The sequence below is a fragment of the Kryptolebias marmoratus genome, linkage group LG13 (genome assembly GCF_001649575.2).
Source record: "Kryptolebias marmoratus isolate JLee-2015 linkage group LG13, ASM164957v2, whole genome shotgun sequence".
Lineage (NCBI taxonomy): Eukaryota > Metazoa > Chordata > Actinopteri > Cyprinodontiformes > Rivulidae > Kryptolebias > Kryptolebias marmoratus.
Genome location: NC_051442.1, coordinates 25,738,491 through 25,756,846, shown reverse-complemented (window position 1 = coordinate 25,756,846; position 18,356 = coordinate 25,738,491). Strand labels below are relative to the sequence as shown.

Sequence of the window (18,356 nt, the reverse complement as noted above, 5' to 3'; positions counted from 1 at the left end):
CTACCCTTTTCCGGCTCAAGACCATGGCCTCGGATTTGGAGGCACTGATCCTCATCCCGGCCGTTTCACACTCGGCTGCGAACCGCTCCAGTGAGAGCTGTAGATCACGGTCTGATGAAGCCAGTAGGACCACATCATCTGCAAAAAGCAGAGATGCGATCCTAAGGCCACCAAAACGGATCCCCTCAACACCTTGGCTTGGTTCAATAAATTTATTTTCCAGATAAAAATATTCTCTGGCACTCCTCAGGAGAATATGTGTTCAACTAAGCTCTGGTTCTTAGATTGTGGTAGAAGCCAACTTTCAGAGTAGGAACAGGGGAAGAGAGTGCACCAGAAGTAGAGGTTAATCGGGACTTAGAATTATTTTTCTTGCCGTGCTTTTTTCAGGTGGTTGTTTATTCGTATGGCTAAGCTAATGATTTCATCAAGGGAATCGGGCTCATCTCTTGTGGCCAACTGATCCTTCATTTGTTCTGATGGAGAGTTAATGAACACGCCCTTTGTCGTTCCATCCGGTCTCCTCGGCCGAGATACGGAACGATACGGAATGGTCCACCACAGACTGGTTTTCTTGTTTAATGGACAATATCCTTTTGGCAGCATCTTATTTGCAAAAGAGATGGTCAAAACCCATGTGAAAAACACTGAGAAACATAAGGTAAGTTTGTTGGCTAACAGGGTTAGAAGCTAAGTAGGCCTCTGAGCGGAGAGCAGACCAGCCAGAGTGCTAATAACATAAGAGATCTTACCAGAACCAGAATTATAGGTATATGGTCAAAAACTAATGAGCACTAATACCATCATGCCCTCCAGACTGGTCACCAAACTACTTGGTTTGGGTCTCAGTAACATGCTGTGTATGTGGATTAAGGTTTTCCTTTCCAAGTGCTTGGACACAGTAAGACTTGGTACACATCTTTCCATCACTCAGCAGGGGAGCGCCGCATGTTTGCGTCCGATGAGTACATACCGATGCTATACTCACTATATACAGTGGACTACACCCCCATACTCCACAAACCATAATTAAATTTGCAAATGATACAGAAGTAGCAGGACTGATTTCAGACAATAGTAAATTACAGTACAGAGATGAGTTAGACCGGTTGGCAAACTGATGTATAGACAATAACCTATCACTTAACATAGAGAAGACCAAAGAGGTCATTTTTAATTTCAGGAAACAACATGAGGTCCACACTCCATGCTAATCTTGTTTTGGTCTTGTGAATAATCTTGTTTTTAAAATGTGTTTTTACTTTGTATGCTTGTTTTTTTGCTTTTTATACTCAGGGAGGCAAACTCCCTTTTGTTGTACTTCTGGTGCAATGACAGCAAAGCCTATTCCATTCTATTTTATCCTGGTGAAGAGTGAGCTCCACAACTATGCCAATGCTAAATTTGGCCTCTGGTACCAGACTACATTACACATCGCCATGTTGAACGGCCAGACCTATAAGTTTGAATACCCATAAACTTAAGAATTCCAAAGACATTCTAACTTAAGGACTTGTTGAAGCACATTGTATTGGTCTGTGTGGCTGTGGCTAAGCACTACACTTGAGCTGTATTTTGTTTTTTTAACTTTTGCTTTTTTGTCAGCCTAAAAAATGCTGCTTACTGACAATTGTATCATAATCAACCTTTTCATTAGGAACAGCTTATCAGGTTTGAGTTGTGGGTTGGAACCCAGAATGCAGACAGACACTCAGGACTGAACTGAAAGGCACTTTATTAAATAAGAGCTGACTTGGCAACAAACAAAGAACTTACAGTGGATCACAGGGAACATGAGGAGGGAGACACAAGAAGTTGACCTGACTGAGGTGAGGATTAACAATGAACCGCTCATGAGAACTGAAGATAAAGGCAGCTGACAAGGAAGTGGAAACAGGTGAGTGATTACTAACTAGGGACAGGTGCAGATGAGAGCAGTAGGCTAACAAGGAAGATCACTAATGTATAGATGACTGAGGGCAGGTGAATAATGACGCAGGGGACACAGATGGCACAGGGAGCAAAACTAAACAAGAACATAACACTAGACCAAGGGGGTGAACTAAATACAAGGATAACAGAGCTACAGGAACACAAGGAAAAACCTGACCATATAACCTAACACAAATGACTTCCAAAAAAACTCAAAAAGCACAGATCCTGATGCAGCTTATCTACATGTTCCCCCCAAGTTGTTTTGTAGTATGATTAAATTATGGATAATGGTAAATTTTGGTGGCACAGCGGTGTAGTGGTTAGAGCTGTCGCCTCCCAGTAATAAGGTTGCAGGATTGCATCCTGGCCTGGAGCCTTTCTAGGTGGAATTTGCAAGATGTGCATGTGAGTTTACATACTTGCCAACATTTGGGAATGTCAATGTGGGACAATGTAGCGTGAAGCGGGCACCACTGCCCCCCCCTCACATTCACATTTTAAGTATTACATCTGTGTTTAAGTCTGTCTGCCCAAATATATACAGTTGTATATAAAAAGTTTTGCCAGACACAGCTTATCTATTCATCAGCTGATCATGTCTTTAAAACATCATGCAAAAAACCCACTCCCAGAAATACACACAAATTTCATATCTCATCAGCGTTCTTCACACACACACACACACACACACACACTCAGACACGTAAGGTACGTATTAAAGGTACGTATAGATAAGAAAGAACGTTACCATTTTGTCAGTCCGACAGAGCAAAACACAAAAATTAACGGCTCGCGGTTGTTAGGATCTGGGTTTTTGTATTCAGTTTGTCTTCATGTTTTAGTTTAAGTTTAGAGTTTATTTTATTCAGTTATCTTCTTTCTTGTGTCTTTGTTCCCTGTGCCTCAGCCAACATTCACTTCTCCTCAGTCTATCCCGTTCTCCTGCCACGCCCATCTCAACCTGCCTACAGTTGTAATCACTCACCTGTGCCCACTTCCCATCGTTATCCTGTCTTTAAAATCCGGTCACTTTCTCCACTTACTTGCTGGTTCATTGTGTTCCTGTACACTATTCCAGCCACTTAGTTATAGTGTTCCATGTATGTCTTCTACCAGAGGACTCGAGCTTAGTGAAGTGTCATGCCCCATTTCCGTTGCTCTTTCAGTCTTAAATACATTTTGTAAAATTTCTGGATATAAACTTACTCTTGACAAAAGTGAGGTATTTGCTGTTAACAGAAAAGCAAAAGAGTATCCATTTGATAATCTGCCATTCAAGATTTAGGTATTTTCTATTTTGGAATGTACACAGCTGACATAATGGTTAATCTTAATTTTTTTTTAAATCTGTCTTTGCTTATTAAACACAATTTTGAAAGATGGTCTCTCCTAAATCTTTCTGTGGTTGCAAGACCTAATGCTGTCAAAATGAGTATCTCCCCACTCTTCCTATAACTGTTTCAACATATTTCAATTTCTTTCCCTTTAGCATTTTTTTCTGCAAGATCAGTTATCTTACTCTGGATTTTATTAATGCTGGATTTTTTATTTGGAACAGAAAAACAATCAGGCTGATCCATCAAGTCCTACAAAGGACTAGTGTTGAACAAACTGAACCAAATCAGTTTATTCACTGATTCGTTTTTACTTAGTTTAGTTGAGAAAAAAAAACTTAGTTCAGTTGAGTTCAGTGAGAGTGGAACTTTCATTCTGTAACTCACTCATGACGTAAATCTCTACATCACTAAAAACTTGATGTGTGATTTCTTATGTTCCACTCTGAGACATGGGTTCAAAGAGTTTCTTGGTCAGAATCCAATCACTGTTGTAATGTACAGAAATACTCCATCTACATATACAAACTGGATTTAGGACGTCCTTTTTTTTTCTTAAATTGTAAAGAAATCAGGCTGACTTTGGCTGGTAGTACCTCGTCATTTGAAAGAATTTGGAATCCCTTTCTGTCCTGGTACATTGGTGGTTTAGTGGTAAGAGCAGTTGTCCTCCAATGAGAGAGTTGGAGGTTCAATTCCTGGCAACAGTCATGTATCAAAGTGTCCCTGGCCAAAACACTGAATGCCTTATTGGCTCTGATGTGTCCCATCAGTGTTTAAGTAGAATTTAAAGCACTGATTAGACTCTATAGAGTCATTTATTCAGATTAGCATTGTAGAGATGTAGTAGAGTGCTGAATGAATGTGTCTGTGGGTACATGAGGGAACAGATTGTGTTGTAAAGCACAGTGAGTGCTTTGAGTTGAATAGAAAAGAGCTATATAAATACAGTCCGATTACCATATATGTTAATACTGCAAGATGTCAGATAATTTTTAATTGAGCACCACAGTAATCTGCTCTAGTGTGTACGTGAGCAGATAGATAGATAGATCTCCTCTTTGTCCCTTCCTTGTTTTTTACTGATCTGCTGGGGGTGAGTGTTGGAAGGGGATGTTTGTGTGTTGTTGTTGCTTGGCTTAGAAAAAACTGTTTTCTGAATTAAAAAAAGCTCTGCTTTGGTTTAAATGTTGATGCCCACTCTGATATCACTCTTTCAGGAGGCGTGGTATGAGTTCCGCATCATGGCCTTAATGGATGACATCATCAGCGAGCCAAGTAATATAGTTGGAGTATCCAGCACAGGTGAGCTTTGACATCTTTTTTGTGTGTGTTTGTGAATATTCAGTGTCAATTCACAAACATCATGAAGCTCACATTCTGTGTTAATGATGGTGAAACTGTGGCTTCGAAGTTTTCAATCGTAGGAGCTTCCGGTTCCACTGTGCCTCTCTAACCCCAGGCAGGCCTCCTTACAATTTTCAGATGAAGAGCCATGTTACCCTGAATGTATTGCACATGCAGCAGCTCCAAGTTTACATTTTGCTCTCTCAGCACTTAAATTTAAGCTCAATTTACATGCACAGCCCTTTGAAGCTTTCTGAAGAGTCTGACATCATCATTCTGCTCAATTCCTACCACCTCCACTGGGATGCTTTGTGCTAAAAATAGGAAAGAAAAGGTTGGGGTTTTTTTTTATAGTTTTTTTCGTTTTTAAGTATTTTGATTCCAAATGAAGCCTCTCAGTATTGATATTACCCCCCTGCAAAGGTCACTGAGTACACATCATTTGGTTAAAGCTGCTGTTGGCAGCATAAACAGATCTTTTTCAAGGAATGTTTGAATATCTAGAGGTGCTCTGCTGCCCCCCACTGGTAAAGCTGGGCAACTTTGCAGTGTGATAACCAAAACCCTGCAGGTTCTGTGGGTTTGGGCAGAATTTGAATGATTCGACTGATTAAACTTTTAGGAGAATCGGGATTAGCTCTGTTCTTTCAAAGATGATGAATAAATAATGATTCAAGATTCAATGGTTCAAGAAGGTGTGGAACTTTGCATTTTTGTGTTGTGCTTCACTTCAACAAAATCATAACAGGTGCTGATCCATTGTATTTCATAATGCTCACTGATTATAATTTGAAACTAGATCACGACACCAACGTCTGCATAAATCAGTTCAAGAAGGTGTTTAAAAACATCAAAACAGGGTTCCTACTGAATCTTGTAAAGTATGGAATGGTATTGAAGTTTGTTTAAGTATATTTCAGGTCTGAATAAGATAGTAAAAAGTGAAACAGTATGAAATGAGTATGGAAAACCTTAAGCAATTCTAGGCACTGTTCCTTATAGCATCTTTCAAGAGATAAAAAAAATCCAAATTATACAGGAAAAGTAATTGTAAGAGAAAGGCTGACAAAACTATACATTAGTATGTCATGCCATATATTGTAAACATATTGTAAAATTTTAGGAAAATAATAAAGTAATTTTGAATTTTATAGCAGCAACACATTTCAAAAAAGTTGTGCCAAGGGGCAACAAAATACTGTAAAAGTGAGTGGTACAAATAAGAAACAGCAAGAAGAGCATTTTGCAACAAATTATGTTAAATGGCAAAAGGTCAGTAAAAGGACTAGGTAAAAAAATAAATAGCGGTGTCCAAGAGAGGCAAAGTGATCACAATTTAAGGGTTCAAACTACCTGAAGGCAACATTGCAGATGTACAGGATAAGATACAGAAGAAAGCAGTGGTGATAGATGTAGCAGTCCCAAGTGACTAAAAAATCAGAAAGAAGGAGCATAAAAAGCCTGAGAAATACCAAGGGCTGAAAGAGGAAATAGAGAAGTTGTGAAAAGTCAAGGCCTCAGTGGTACCAGTGGTCATCGGATCACTCGGTGCTGTGACCCCTAAACTGGAAGAGTGACTCCAACAGATCCCAGGAACAACCTCAGAGATCTCTGTCCAGAAGAGCGCAGTACTAGGAACAGCTAAGATAATGAGTAGAACCCTCAAGCTCCCAGGCTTCTGGTAAAGAACCATAGTCTGAAGTGAACCAAATAGAGTGAGATCACACTGTGATCTCATAAAGTTTTATGTGTTTTTAATTTAGAGCACAGGGTGTTATTCCAAGGGGCATGTATCATAATCCTACTGCAAAAACCAACCACCCTTAAACAGCTGTGAAAACATTTGATATGAATATTTGATGAACCACTGAACAAATTGAATGAAAATTGCAGAAAGTAATAAATGGATGTATAACTTTTTGACTTTTGGAGTAAACCCTATTCAAGATACCTGACACAGCTAATCAATCTTAGTCTACACAGAAATGGCTCTAACTCAGTCAGTTTTATAGTTATTGAGCTAGGGCTTTGCATGGTAGTAACTAAGAGTCACTCACAACACATACTCTAAGCATGACTTCTCAGAATAGCATGAGATTTTGTATGACACTATTTTCAAAGTTTGAACAAAATGGATAAAAATCTATTTCTCAACGTAACACAATCTTAGTCCAAAACTCTGGTGTGAAATGTGATGAACGCCAGAAAAGCTAGGTCTTCCATGTGTTTGTCCTTCTCATGATTATCACCAGCTCATTTCTGTTTCACTCAGCTCTGATAGCTTTTCATTTTGGACTTTGGTCCTGCAGACTTCTTCCCTCCTCCGGAACTAGTGGAGGAGCGTGGACTGACCCGGCCTGTGGTGGCTGGCATCGTCGCCACCATCTGCTTCCTGGCTGCAGCAGTCCTGTTTAGTACAATGGCTGCCTGCTTTGTCAACAAACAGCGCCGCAAGAAGCTGAAGAGGAAAAGAGGTGTGTAAATTTTGCAGGGCATTTACAAATTATCATTAAATTAATAAACCGCTGAACTTTGGAAAAAGGTTGCACATATCTAAAACATGAGATACTAGTCCCTGATTCCCCCTCAGAGTTTAATTCATTCTTCTTATTATTTATTTGTTTTTCCTGTTAGTTTAATACTTTTTAGCTGTTAAAAATTTAAAATTAAAACAACATGCAAAATTGCATTTTCTGAAAAAATACAGCTGAGTGATGAATGACTGCTGAAACTTACTGATGAAGCTGCTGAACAGAAGCTGAAAGCTAAAAGGTAAACAAATGTAGCTAAAGGAATAAAAATGACAGCTAACAGCTAAAATTAGAAAAGGACTGATTAAAAGCTAAAAGTAGCAAAAGTTTAGCTAAAAGTGTCAGACAGGTACCTAAAAGTAGCATAAGAAGCCAATAATAGAGCAAGTATGCTGAAGCAAATTTCAGACAGAACAATTGAAGCAATTGAAGATATTTAATGTGTTGGTATGGAAAATGTTATTTTACATTGGATGAAATGTTTAAAGTATAACATTTACAAAGAACAAAAATGATAGCACCCATCTCTAGAATGAGATGACTTATGTACGATGGCTAACAGGTGCAAACATGCATTAACCTGGCAAAATGAATAGCAAATTGCAGAACACGCTCTTAATGGTTAAGCGCACCATAAACACATGAATGGTGCAACTTCAAAACACACAAACACAGAAAACAAATGCAAAAGAAAACAAAATGCAGCAAAAGAAAAAGTTTGCAAAAAACAAAAACAAAAACACCAGCAATTAAGAAAACAGACGCAAACTTACGCCACAAAGCGGAAGTGAACCAGACCACTAGGCAGTGAGACCTTTGTGTTTTCCTAATAAAAGAAAAACAAACTAACAAACAAACAAAAAACGTCCGGGCCTCCTGCCTCCTAAACATGGTGGTTCCCTTTGGGACCATCAACAAATTACCAAACCAATGACACTTAAATAAAAATTAGTTGCCTCCATGTCATGTAAACTTCTGACCAAGAGTTAATGCTGAATTGTTTCATTAGATTGGACAAATGAGAAACGCCTGATTGTATTAGATTTTTTTTTTCATGAACAATTAAGTTCTTTCTCAATATCTTCCATGTCTTGAGACCAGGTGGTGAAAACTTAATGTTGAATTGTTTCATTAGGGGGATATTTCTTATTAGTCCAGTATAATGAAATAATTCAAAATAAAATTTTCATCACCTCATTTTCATAGATAATATTAATAAAAAATATGAAATGCTAAAACAACATTCTTTTGATGTTCAGCATCCACCCAAGATCTTGGGTAGGGATGGTGCCAAGGAAACATAAGGACTCCACAGACCTTACTGTGTGGTTGCGCAGTGTGATGGGTTTGGGTGCTGGTGGTAGCCTCCCTTCGCCTACGTGTGGGGGGACGGGTCCTGACTGTTGTTTGCGCTTATGTGCCGAACAGCAGGTCAGATTAACCACCTTTTTGGAGTTCTTGGAAGGGTTACTGGAGGGTGCCCCTCCTGGGGACTTCCTTGTTCTGCTGGGGGACTTCAACGCTCACGTGGGCAATGACAGTGAGACCTGGAGGGGTGCGGTTGGGAGGAACGGCCCCCCTGATCTGAACCTGAGTTGTGTTCTGTTGTTGGACTTCTGTGCTCGTCATGGATTGTCCATAACGAACACCATGTTTAAACATAAGGGTGTCCATATGTGCTCTTGGCACCAGGACACCCTAGGTTGCAGTTCAATGATCGACTTTGTTGTTGTTTCATCTGATCTGCGGCCGCATGTCTTGGACACTCGGGTGAAGAGAGGGGCGGAGCTGTCAACTGACCACTATCTGGTGGTGAGTTGGCTCCGATGGTGGGGGAGGATGCCAGTCAGACCTGGCAGGCCCAAACGTATTGTGAGGGTCTGTTGGGAACGTCTGGCAGAGTCTCCTGTTAGGCGGAGCTTTAACTCCCACCTCCAGGAGAACTTCAAACATGTTCCGAGAGAGGTGGGGGACATTGAGCCCGAGTGGGCCATGTTCCGTGCCTCCATTGTTGAGACGGCTTATCAAAGCTGTGGTCTCAAGGTAGTTGGTGCCTGTTGTGGCAGCAACCCTCGAACCCGCTGGTGGACACCGGCGGTGAGGGATGCTGTCAGGCTGAAGAAGGAGTCCTATTGGGCCTTCTTGGCCTGTTGGACTCCAGAAGCAGCTGACGGGTACCGGCAGTCCGATCACTGAGGCAAAAACTCAAGCATGGGAGGAGTGCGGAGAGGCCATGGAGAAAGACTTCCGTACGGCTTCGAGGTGATTCTGATCCACCATATGGCATCTCAGGAGGGGAAAGCGGTGCAGCACCAACACTGTTTATAGTGGGGGTGGTGTGCTGCTGACCTCGACTCGGGATGTTGTGAGTTGGTGGGCAGAATACTTCGAAGACCTCCTCAATCCCACCAGCACGTCTTCCATTGAGGAGGCGGAGCCTGGGGATTTTGGGTCGGGCTCTCCAATCTCAGGTCACCGAGGTGGTTAAAAAGCTCCTCAGTGGCAAGGCTCGGGGGATGGATGAGAGCCTGGAGTTTCTTAAGGCTCTGGATGTTGTAGGGTTGTGTTGGCTAAGGCAACTCTGCAATATTGCGTGGACATCGGGGGCAGTTCACCTGGATTGGCAGACCGCGGTGGTGGTCCCCTTATTCAAACGGGGAGACCGGAGGGTGTGTTCCAACTACAGAGGGATCACATTTTTAAGCCTCCCTGGTAAGGTCTATTCGGGGGTTCTGGAGAGGAGGGTCCGTCGGATAGTCGAACCTCAAATTCAGGAAGAGCAGTGTGGTTTTCGTCCTGGTCGTGGAACCCTGGACCAGCTCTACAGCCTTGGCAGGGTCCTTGAGGGTGTATGGGAGTTCACCCAACCAATCTACATATGTTTTGTGGACTTGGAGAAGGCGTTCGACCGTGTCCATCGGGGAACCATGTGGGGGGTGCTCCAGTAGTATGGGGTGCTGGGCCCTTTGATAGGGGCTGTTAGGTCCCTATATGACCGGTGTCAGAGCTTGGATTATGTCTCTGCTTTTTCCAAATGATGTGGCCGTGATCTACAGCTTTCGCTGGAGCCGGGATGAGGATCAGTGCCTCCAAATCCGAGGACATGGTCTTGAGCTGGAAAAGGGTAGAGTGCCTTCTCCGGGTCGGGGAAGATGTCCTGCCCCAAGTGGAGGAGTTTAAGTATTTCGGGGTCTTGGTCACGAATGAGGGAAAAATGGAGCGGGAGATCGACAGGTGGATTGGTGCAGCGTCTGCAGTGAAGCAGGCGCTGTACCGGTCTGACGTGGTGAAGAGAGAGCTCAAGTCAAAAGGCAAAGCTCTGGATTTATTGGTCGATCTACGTTCCTACCCTCATCTATGGTCACGAGCTTTGGGTAGTGACCGAAAGAACGAGATCGCGAATACAAGCGGCTGAAATGAGTTTTCTCCGCAGGGTGTCTGGGCTCTCCCTTAGAGATAGGGTGAGAAGCTCGGTCATCCGGGAGGGACTCAGAGTAGAGTCGCTGCTTCTCCACGTCGAGAGGAGCCAGTTGAGGTGGCTCGGGCATCTGGTGAGGATGCCTCCTGGACGCCTCCCTGGTGAGGTGTTCTGGGCACGTCCCACCAGGAGGAGGCCCAGAGGAAGACCCAGGACACGCTGGAGGGACTATGTTTCTCGGCTGGCCTGGGAACGCCTTGGGATACCCCTGGAGGAGCTGGCCCAAGTGGCTGAGGAGAGGGAAGTCTGGTTCTCCCTGCTTAGGCTGCTACCCCCGCGACTCGACCCTGGATAAGCGGAAGAGGATGGATGGATGGATGGATGTTTTTGAGTGAAGTAGTAGATTTTCTGCCGCAGTCCAGCCATTCATGTACACAACAACAGTCATCATTCCCTCTGAAACTGAAGCTTTCTGAATTCAGGTCTCATAGGGGAGATTTTTTGGGAGCCTGCAGTGTGGTACGCATGTGAAATTGCACATGTGCACCACAGACAGCTGCAGTCAATAGCTGTTCTGCACATGCATGAGTAGATCAACAACAGTAACAATGGCAGATAAACGAGTATTCTTTGTGCTACTCACTGTCAGGATCGCGGGACACAGAAAAGAACCCTGAGTGCAGACTCATAGTAAAAAATAAACTGATTTATTAACTAAGGAAAAATAACAAAACAAAAGCTGACGGGGCAGCAAACAAAAACAGAACAAAAACCTATAAGCACGGTGGAACAAGACATCAGGGAACCAAGGCACGGAGACAGCTACAACCAACAAAGGAAAAACAATGAACCAGCGGATAGTGAGAGAAGTGACCGGGTTTTTGAATACTGAGGGTGACGAGGTAAGTAGAAAAAGGTGAGTGGAGATAATTATGGACAGGTGGAGATGGGCGTGGCAAGGAGGGCAAAAAGAGTGACAGGGGAGGAGTGAAATACTGAGCAGGAACATAAACAGGAAAAAACCAAACTGAAAACAATCACAAGACTAAATAAAGAAAACAAAACCAAAAACACAAAAAATCCAAATCCTCACACTCACCCTTTTCAATATGAAGCAACAACCCAACCCACTGTCAGTCCAAACAAACATACAAGTCTCATGTCCACTCATAGCAGTGCTCTACATGGCGTGGAACATGATGAAACACCTCCTAATCTGGTGAGTTTGTTACCTGAAGTTGTTAAAATGAGTAATATGCTACAAAACGCTGTTTATATTTCAACATTGAAGTAGAGCTGAATATACCACAGCAGTGGCTGCAATGAAGAAGACAAGGAAGAGAAGATCTGATTGTCAGGAAGGGGCAGGAAGGGGCAAACCATGACACATGTGGTCATGGACGGAATAAAGAGGGACAGAGCAGCATTTCACAGACCTGATTAGGCTTTCCTTGAGAATTATTTTTTTTCCTTAAACTGCATTAGGCAGTTCTAATAGGGTATGTTTAAAGCCTTAAGTTTTTTTGTTGCATCATTATTTGTTGTTTATATAATGGGAATGTTCCTTTTTCCATGTAAATTGTTTTATTTTGGTTGGGTGCACTCACATATCAGGCTCTTACCCAGGGGACTGGGATATAGATATATTTGTCCAAAATGTATGGTTACAGGTTTAAAACAAATAGCAGTTTGTAATCTGTAATGACTGGGAAATATATGAAATTTACATTTTTGGAATATTAATGTGTGTGGAAATTCAACCAAACGGCATAAAAATTGGCTTATGTAAAGACAAATCAAGCAGTCATAATATTTTTTCAAGAGACTCACCTAAACCTAAACCTCCCCTAAATTTTTAGCATTTATCCACTTACATCTTTACCACGTCTGATGCACACTATACAGTCCTATTCAAATGACAAGGCTTGGCAGATTAGGATTCAGAACACGTAAACAACAACAAAGTTTTAAGGATTTTATTGGTAGCGAGACGCTTTCAGGATTACCTAAAGCCTGGACGGGAGCTTCGGCGGGGCAGCAGGGGATCGCCCAGACAGGTGAGTTTAAGGCAGTCTCTGAGACAAAGTCCTTTGTAACGGGGGTTGGGCAGGAATCAGAGTCCGGGGACAGGCGAGGGTCGAGTACCAGGAGATCAGAGATCAGCAGACAAATCCAGAAAAGCACAAACCAGAAAGCGAAGTCCAGAGAGGGGAAGCAGGGTCCGTTTCCAAAAGGCTGAGTCCGAGGAGGTTTCCGACAAGGAGCAGGCAGTAGTCGATGGTCAAGGGGCAGGCATGGGTTCGGTAACTTGGCAGGAAGGAACTGTGATACGTTGGACATTTACTTGCTGTGAGGCTTTCAATAATCTGGCAACTGTGAGCTGTGGGCTGTGGACTTAAATACATAGACAGACAGGTGAAGCTGATGAGACTGATTGTGGTGTCATGGTAACGGAGGCGTGGCATGGGCTGTGGAAACTGTGAGCAGGAACAGTGAGACTGTGACATCAAAGGTTTCAGGTTACACAATAAATTGGACTAAGTCAGAGGCCACGCCATTATCTGCTCTTGAAATATCTGAGGATTAGACTCAGGTGGGATTTGAAAGAATTACCTTTACTAAACTTTAACCTGGTGTTGTCAAAAATTAAAACAAATTTTGAAAAAAAGTGGGAGAAGATCAAACTAACATTGTGGGGCAAGATTAAGATCATTAAAATGATCACCGTCCCTCAATTTAACTATGTGATTATGATGTTGCCCATTATAATTCCACTAGATATCTTTAAAAAGGTATTGAAATTTGATTAAACATTTCTTTTGGGGAGGTAAAAGAGCAAGAATAAAATTAGAAAAATTGTATGCTCCTAGAGAAAAAAGGGGTCAAGGACTTCTGGATTCAAAGCTTGACTGCTTGTCATTTGAAATGGCTAAATTAGATAAACATTGGGAGGAATCTGAGAATGGGCAAGATTGGTTAAACATTGAAACTGATATTTGTTTGACCCAAAACACAAAATGTCTCAAAAGACTGACACAACAAACCCGTTTTGTTTTTTTGTTTTTTTACTGTTGCTCTCCCATCAGCTACAGAAATATGCTTCTCTCTGGAATAGCCTTGCTATATGTATTGGTACAGCACCTGTGTTTTGGGGACAGTGGCATTCGCATGGCATATGCACCATTGGCAATCTGTACAGATCAAGATGGACAATTTATGTCCTACGTGGATTCAAGTCATACTTATGATTTGGAAGGTAGAGAAAACTTTTAAAACATCTACAGTAGAGCTGTGCGGACCAATCCAAAATATCGACAACATTGATACCAAGTCAGTATTGGTATCATATTGATACTAACGTGGTAATTAAAAGATACTTTAGTTTCAGATTCCCACTTGTCTGCACCGCTGCAGTTTCGTTAAAAAAAGGCAACAGCCAGCCAGGTCTGGTTGGTCTGGTCAGGCAGCTTCAGCAAGCCCTGCCCACTAACCTGTTTAAAGAAAAACCCTTCAAGTGCACTAAAGGGGAGAAAGTTTATTTTGTTTTTTCATTGTAAGTTCTTAACTCTACCTCTAAAAAAGTTTTTTCGTTTGATTTGCACATAGTTATTTAGGAAAAATTTAGACAAATTTGTTTTGTTTTTCAATTGTTTCTGTTTATCATGTTAATATTCTATTAAAGTATTTTGTGGACACCTATAAACTTTGTCCAAATTCTGTCCAGGTTTTAACAAAATAATTCAAAAGAAAAAAACACGAAAACAACTAAAGGTCAGAAATTTGATGATATATCAAACTTAAATAATAAAAAGTATTGGTATCGGTATCAGTATTGGTGATACTAGCCCTGAATTTACATGGTTTTGGATCGGTACCAAAGTATGCAGTATCGCACGCCTCTAATCAACAGATGAGACAATACGTGACCTCCAGATTTAAAGACACTGTTGAAAATTAGATTTTAGATTATATTAGGATGCCAAGTGATCATCACATGACTCATGATTCTCTTTTTGGACTAAGGTCTTGAAGGTTTTGAGTGCCTGGTCTGGCTCAGAAGTCACTCTGACTCTAAAACTGTGTTTGTTGAGAGACAGATCTCAAATAGAGTATTTTCAGTTGTTATGGTCAATCTTGTGACAGCATCCAGGATCATCTTGTGGTTGAATAAGTTAAGCACAAAAGGAATCACTAAACTGAGTTAATTTGTCATGTTTTGAAAAGAATATGAGGAAGAAGTCCATCAGATATTAAATGTGTTGCGCTCCATGTCAACACAACTGAGTTCCACGCTTCATTGGGTTCCGCGATTCTTGCTTAATTTCTGAAAGCTGACATCTGTGCAGGACATGGCCAGCTCCATCTGTGATTTTTGAATGGTCAGAGGCAGCATAATGAGGGACTTATCTTTGCAGCCATTTAATGGAACTGTTTTGTGAAAGAGCCATCTGTATCTGTCCTTGTCCCGCTCTTAAATGGCTCCTCTTTCTGTCACCTTAGCTGCTCCTAAACCCCTCCCTCACTGCAGCTCTGGGTCCACTATTTACCTCATTGTCATTGCCTCACTGAACTCCTCCCACACCCGAACCTTTGCCTCAGCAACAGCCAGAGTTGCAGCTTGCTTGACCTGCCAACACACCTCAGCTGCCTCTGGAGTCGAACAAGATAACAAGGCTCGATAAGACTTATTCTTAAAATTGATGACCTCCCTCACCCAGGGTGTCCATCACTGTTTTGAGGATGTCCGCCACGAAAGGCATCAACAACTTTGCATCCACAGCTCAAGGCAGCACCCTTTACAATGGAAATGTGTAACATCACCCACTCTGACTCAAGGTCCCCCACTTCTGCTGGGATGCAGTTGAGGCTCTGTAGGAGGTGGAAATTAAAGATCTTTCTGATTGGTTCTTCTGCCAGACATTACCAGCAAACCCTCACTATATGTTTGGGTCTACTGGTTCTGTAACACACTTATGTTCCAACATTGTGTTTATTATGGACAAACAGTGACTAGCACAAAAGTCCAATGACAGAACACTTCTCAGGTTCAGATCAGAGAAGCTGTTCCTCCAAATCACATTCCTCCAGGTTACACTGTTGCTACCCATGTGGGGATTGAAATTCCTCAGCAGAATGATGGAGTACCCAGCACCCATCTAAGGAATTAATGCTTCAGCATTCTACATATAAAGTCAAGGAGTTTGTTCACAGACACATTATTGCTAGCCATTTGTTTTTGCACATACCTTTCACCTTCCATGAGACACTCGGATCAGAACTCCCGGGAATGTCCTTCCTCCTCATGCAGCTTTAAAATGGGTTTCTTCAACTTCTCAACTTGTCCTGGATTTCCGTATTTTTGAATTTTGGTTCTTTGTTTGGTGTTTTTGTTATTTCTTTAAAAACTCCAGGTCATTCCGGGGTCTTACACTGCCCTGCTTGTAACTGGGGCTGGAGAGCTGAGCTTCACTTTCAGGGAGATGCTGAGAAAGGTCCACTGGAAGCTCTCTGCAGCTTTCCTTCAGGTTTCTGTGTTCCTTGTTGCTACAGGCTAAAATATAAGACACATAATACCTAAAAACAACTTCATTAAAAGCAACTTGAAAAGGTTTTAGTATCCTACAGTGTATTGTAATACACAATACATCATTAATTCCTAAACATGCAGAAATAACTAACAGGTAAAAGCAGGATTAACAAAGTGTGATATCAACATTAGTTTTATATATGAATCATAAACATTTCTGTTCGCATGTACAGTAAAAAAACCCCACCTATTTGGAGATGAGATAGGAAGTTGAAGACAGGTGGGGTCACAGCATCTCTAAGCTGGTCCTGTTAAAGTCCTCTGGTTTGAAATGTTCACTACAGAGCTGAGACTCTGTAGCAAAAAAAACCTCCCTTCTTACTGCAGCTTCTCATTGCCTCCTTAAATCTGTGTTACTGGGAAACCTTCCAAATGTGAAGAAAACCCCCCAGAAAGAGCTAATGAGTGAGAGAGCACCAGTTCCTCCTGTTAGCATTTCGGTGTTTGCCAAATAACGTTAGCTACGATGACATAATATATTAAATGGTCAAATAACCAAAATTATTGTTCAATCTTACTTTTGATAGGTAATCCCACGTGATATAAAATCTGGTCATAGCTACTCGCTCTGTGACTACTCCTGTTGGCTCTTAGAGAGAGGAGAGATCCGTCCAACATGGCGGCGAGGCAGGATGAGCTCCACGAAATGAGCGTCTACTTATTTATGTCTGTGAAATATCGATTGATAAGGACCAGATAAGCCAGTCAGACCTATCAGCCACTTATGTATTGTTTCGAGGATCAAACCTCTTGAACAAGTTCTCGATCAAAATGGTGTGTGGTTCTAGCGGCGCCATAGTATCCACTACATTACCTGAACTGCTGCATACAGCCACTTCCAGGTCACCTAAACCAGACCAATTAAATATTAAAATCAAAATATGTCCTGCTGCCCGTTTTTTGATGTTAGCCCAAAAGTGAAATATAAAAAAGGCATTTTTTCGTTTTTGGTGTTTTAATAAAAACAAAAAACAAAATGACCAGACACTTTTTCTTTGTTTGATTTTTGATTGCATATTGAAAATGGAAAGAACAAATGATTCACAGATTGTTTTCCTTTAGTACTAGTAGATTTTTATTTAATCTGAAATGTTCTTGGCAGTAATAGTCTTTTCTGTCTGTTTTCTACAGATCCCCCCCTTTCTATAACCCACTGCAGAAAAAGCATGGAAACACCGTAAGTAACCATTGTATAGCACAGAAGCAGTACTACACTGCTCTGCTTATTTAAATCAATCACATAATTAAATCTCATAAAACTAACAAGTTTCATTTATTTCTTCTTATCTGATCAGAAGTATAGTTTTATGCATACACACCCAATGTACATAAGGCTCCTAGTGTTTCATTTTTTTTATATTTTCTAAACTTTTACAGATTTGTTTTTTGGCCCAGGTAGGTTTAAGAAAGTTTTGTCTTAATTTTACCCCAAAAGTTAAATTTATATGCCAAACAACTTGTGTAAAGAGCATCCAGACTACCTAACCAGCTTTACGATATACGGTGCAGTTATTATTCATGTAGTGCAAGTTGTAAAGTTAAAGATTATCAGAAAACATGGAGGTATTGCTCACTTTTAACTTGTGTTTAAAGGTGTATATACACTCACTGACATCAAAGCTAAAGGTAGTATCATATCTCACTGGGCTGGAACTAGTTGCAGAGGTTCACAATCTTGTCACATGAGCTTTGAACATGTTCAAAAAAAATTGTGCAACAATCCTGTCAATGTGGTGGAGAGCTCCTGGCATTATGGTGTGGGGAGTCAAAGAGTCAGTAGCCTTTTGTCATAGGGTTGGTAGTCTTTTAGTCTGGTAGTCTTTTGCCTATCTACACACGTGCTGGCGTAGATTCTCAGTCATCCAGGCCATGGTACAAATTCAAAAAAGGGTTAAAAAACAACTTATATATGTGGACGATACGTGGGTCAAAATTCAAGCTAAAAAAGTTGAAGCCTTCACCAGACACATCAACTCGGTCAACAACAACATCAAGTTTACCAGAGAAGATGCTGACGACAATAAGCTGCCTTTTTTGTATTGTCTGGTTCACATGGTAGGAGAGGACAGTCTCAACATTGAAGTCTACAGAAAACCAACCCACACAGATCAGTACCTTCTGTTTGACTCTCACCACCCTCTGGAACACAAACTCTCTGTCATCAGAACTCTACAGCATCGGGCTGAACACGTCCCCACGAAGAC

General features: G+C 41.5%; 1 protein-coding gene across 1 annotated transcript in view; it reads left to right on the top strand.

The window, feature by feature from the left end:
- The window catches only part of LOC108245953 (protein turtle homolog B), a 202,803-nt gene that overhangs the window by 158,871 nt on the left and 25,576 nt on the right, over positions 1-18,356 (top strand). The window contains exons 15-17 of the mRNA XM_017433219.2: positions 4,490-4,574; positions 6,926-7,090; positions 17,284-17,329. Of these exons, the coding sequence (XP_017288708.1) occupies positions 4,490-4,574; positions 6,926-7,090; positions 17,284-17,329 (296 nt within the window). The remainder of the gene's footprint in view (positions 1-4,489; positions 4,575-6,925; positions 7,091-17,283; positions 17,330-18,356) is intronic.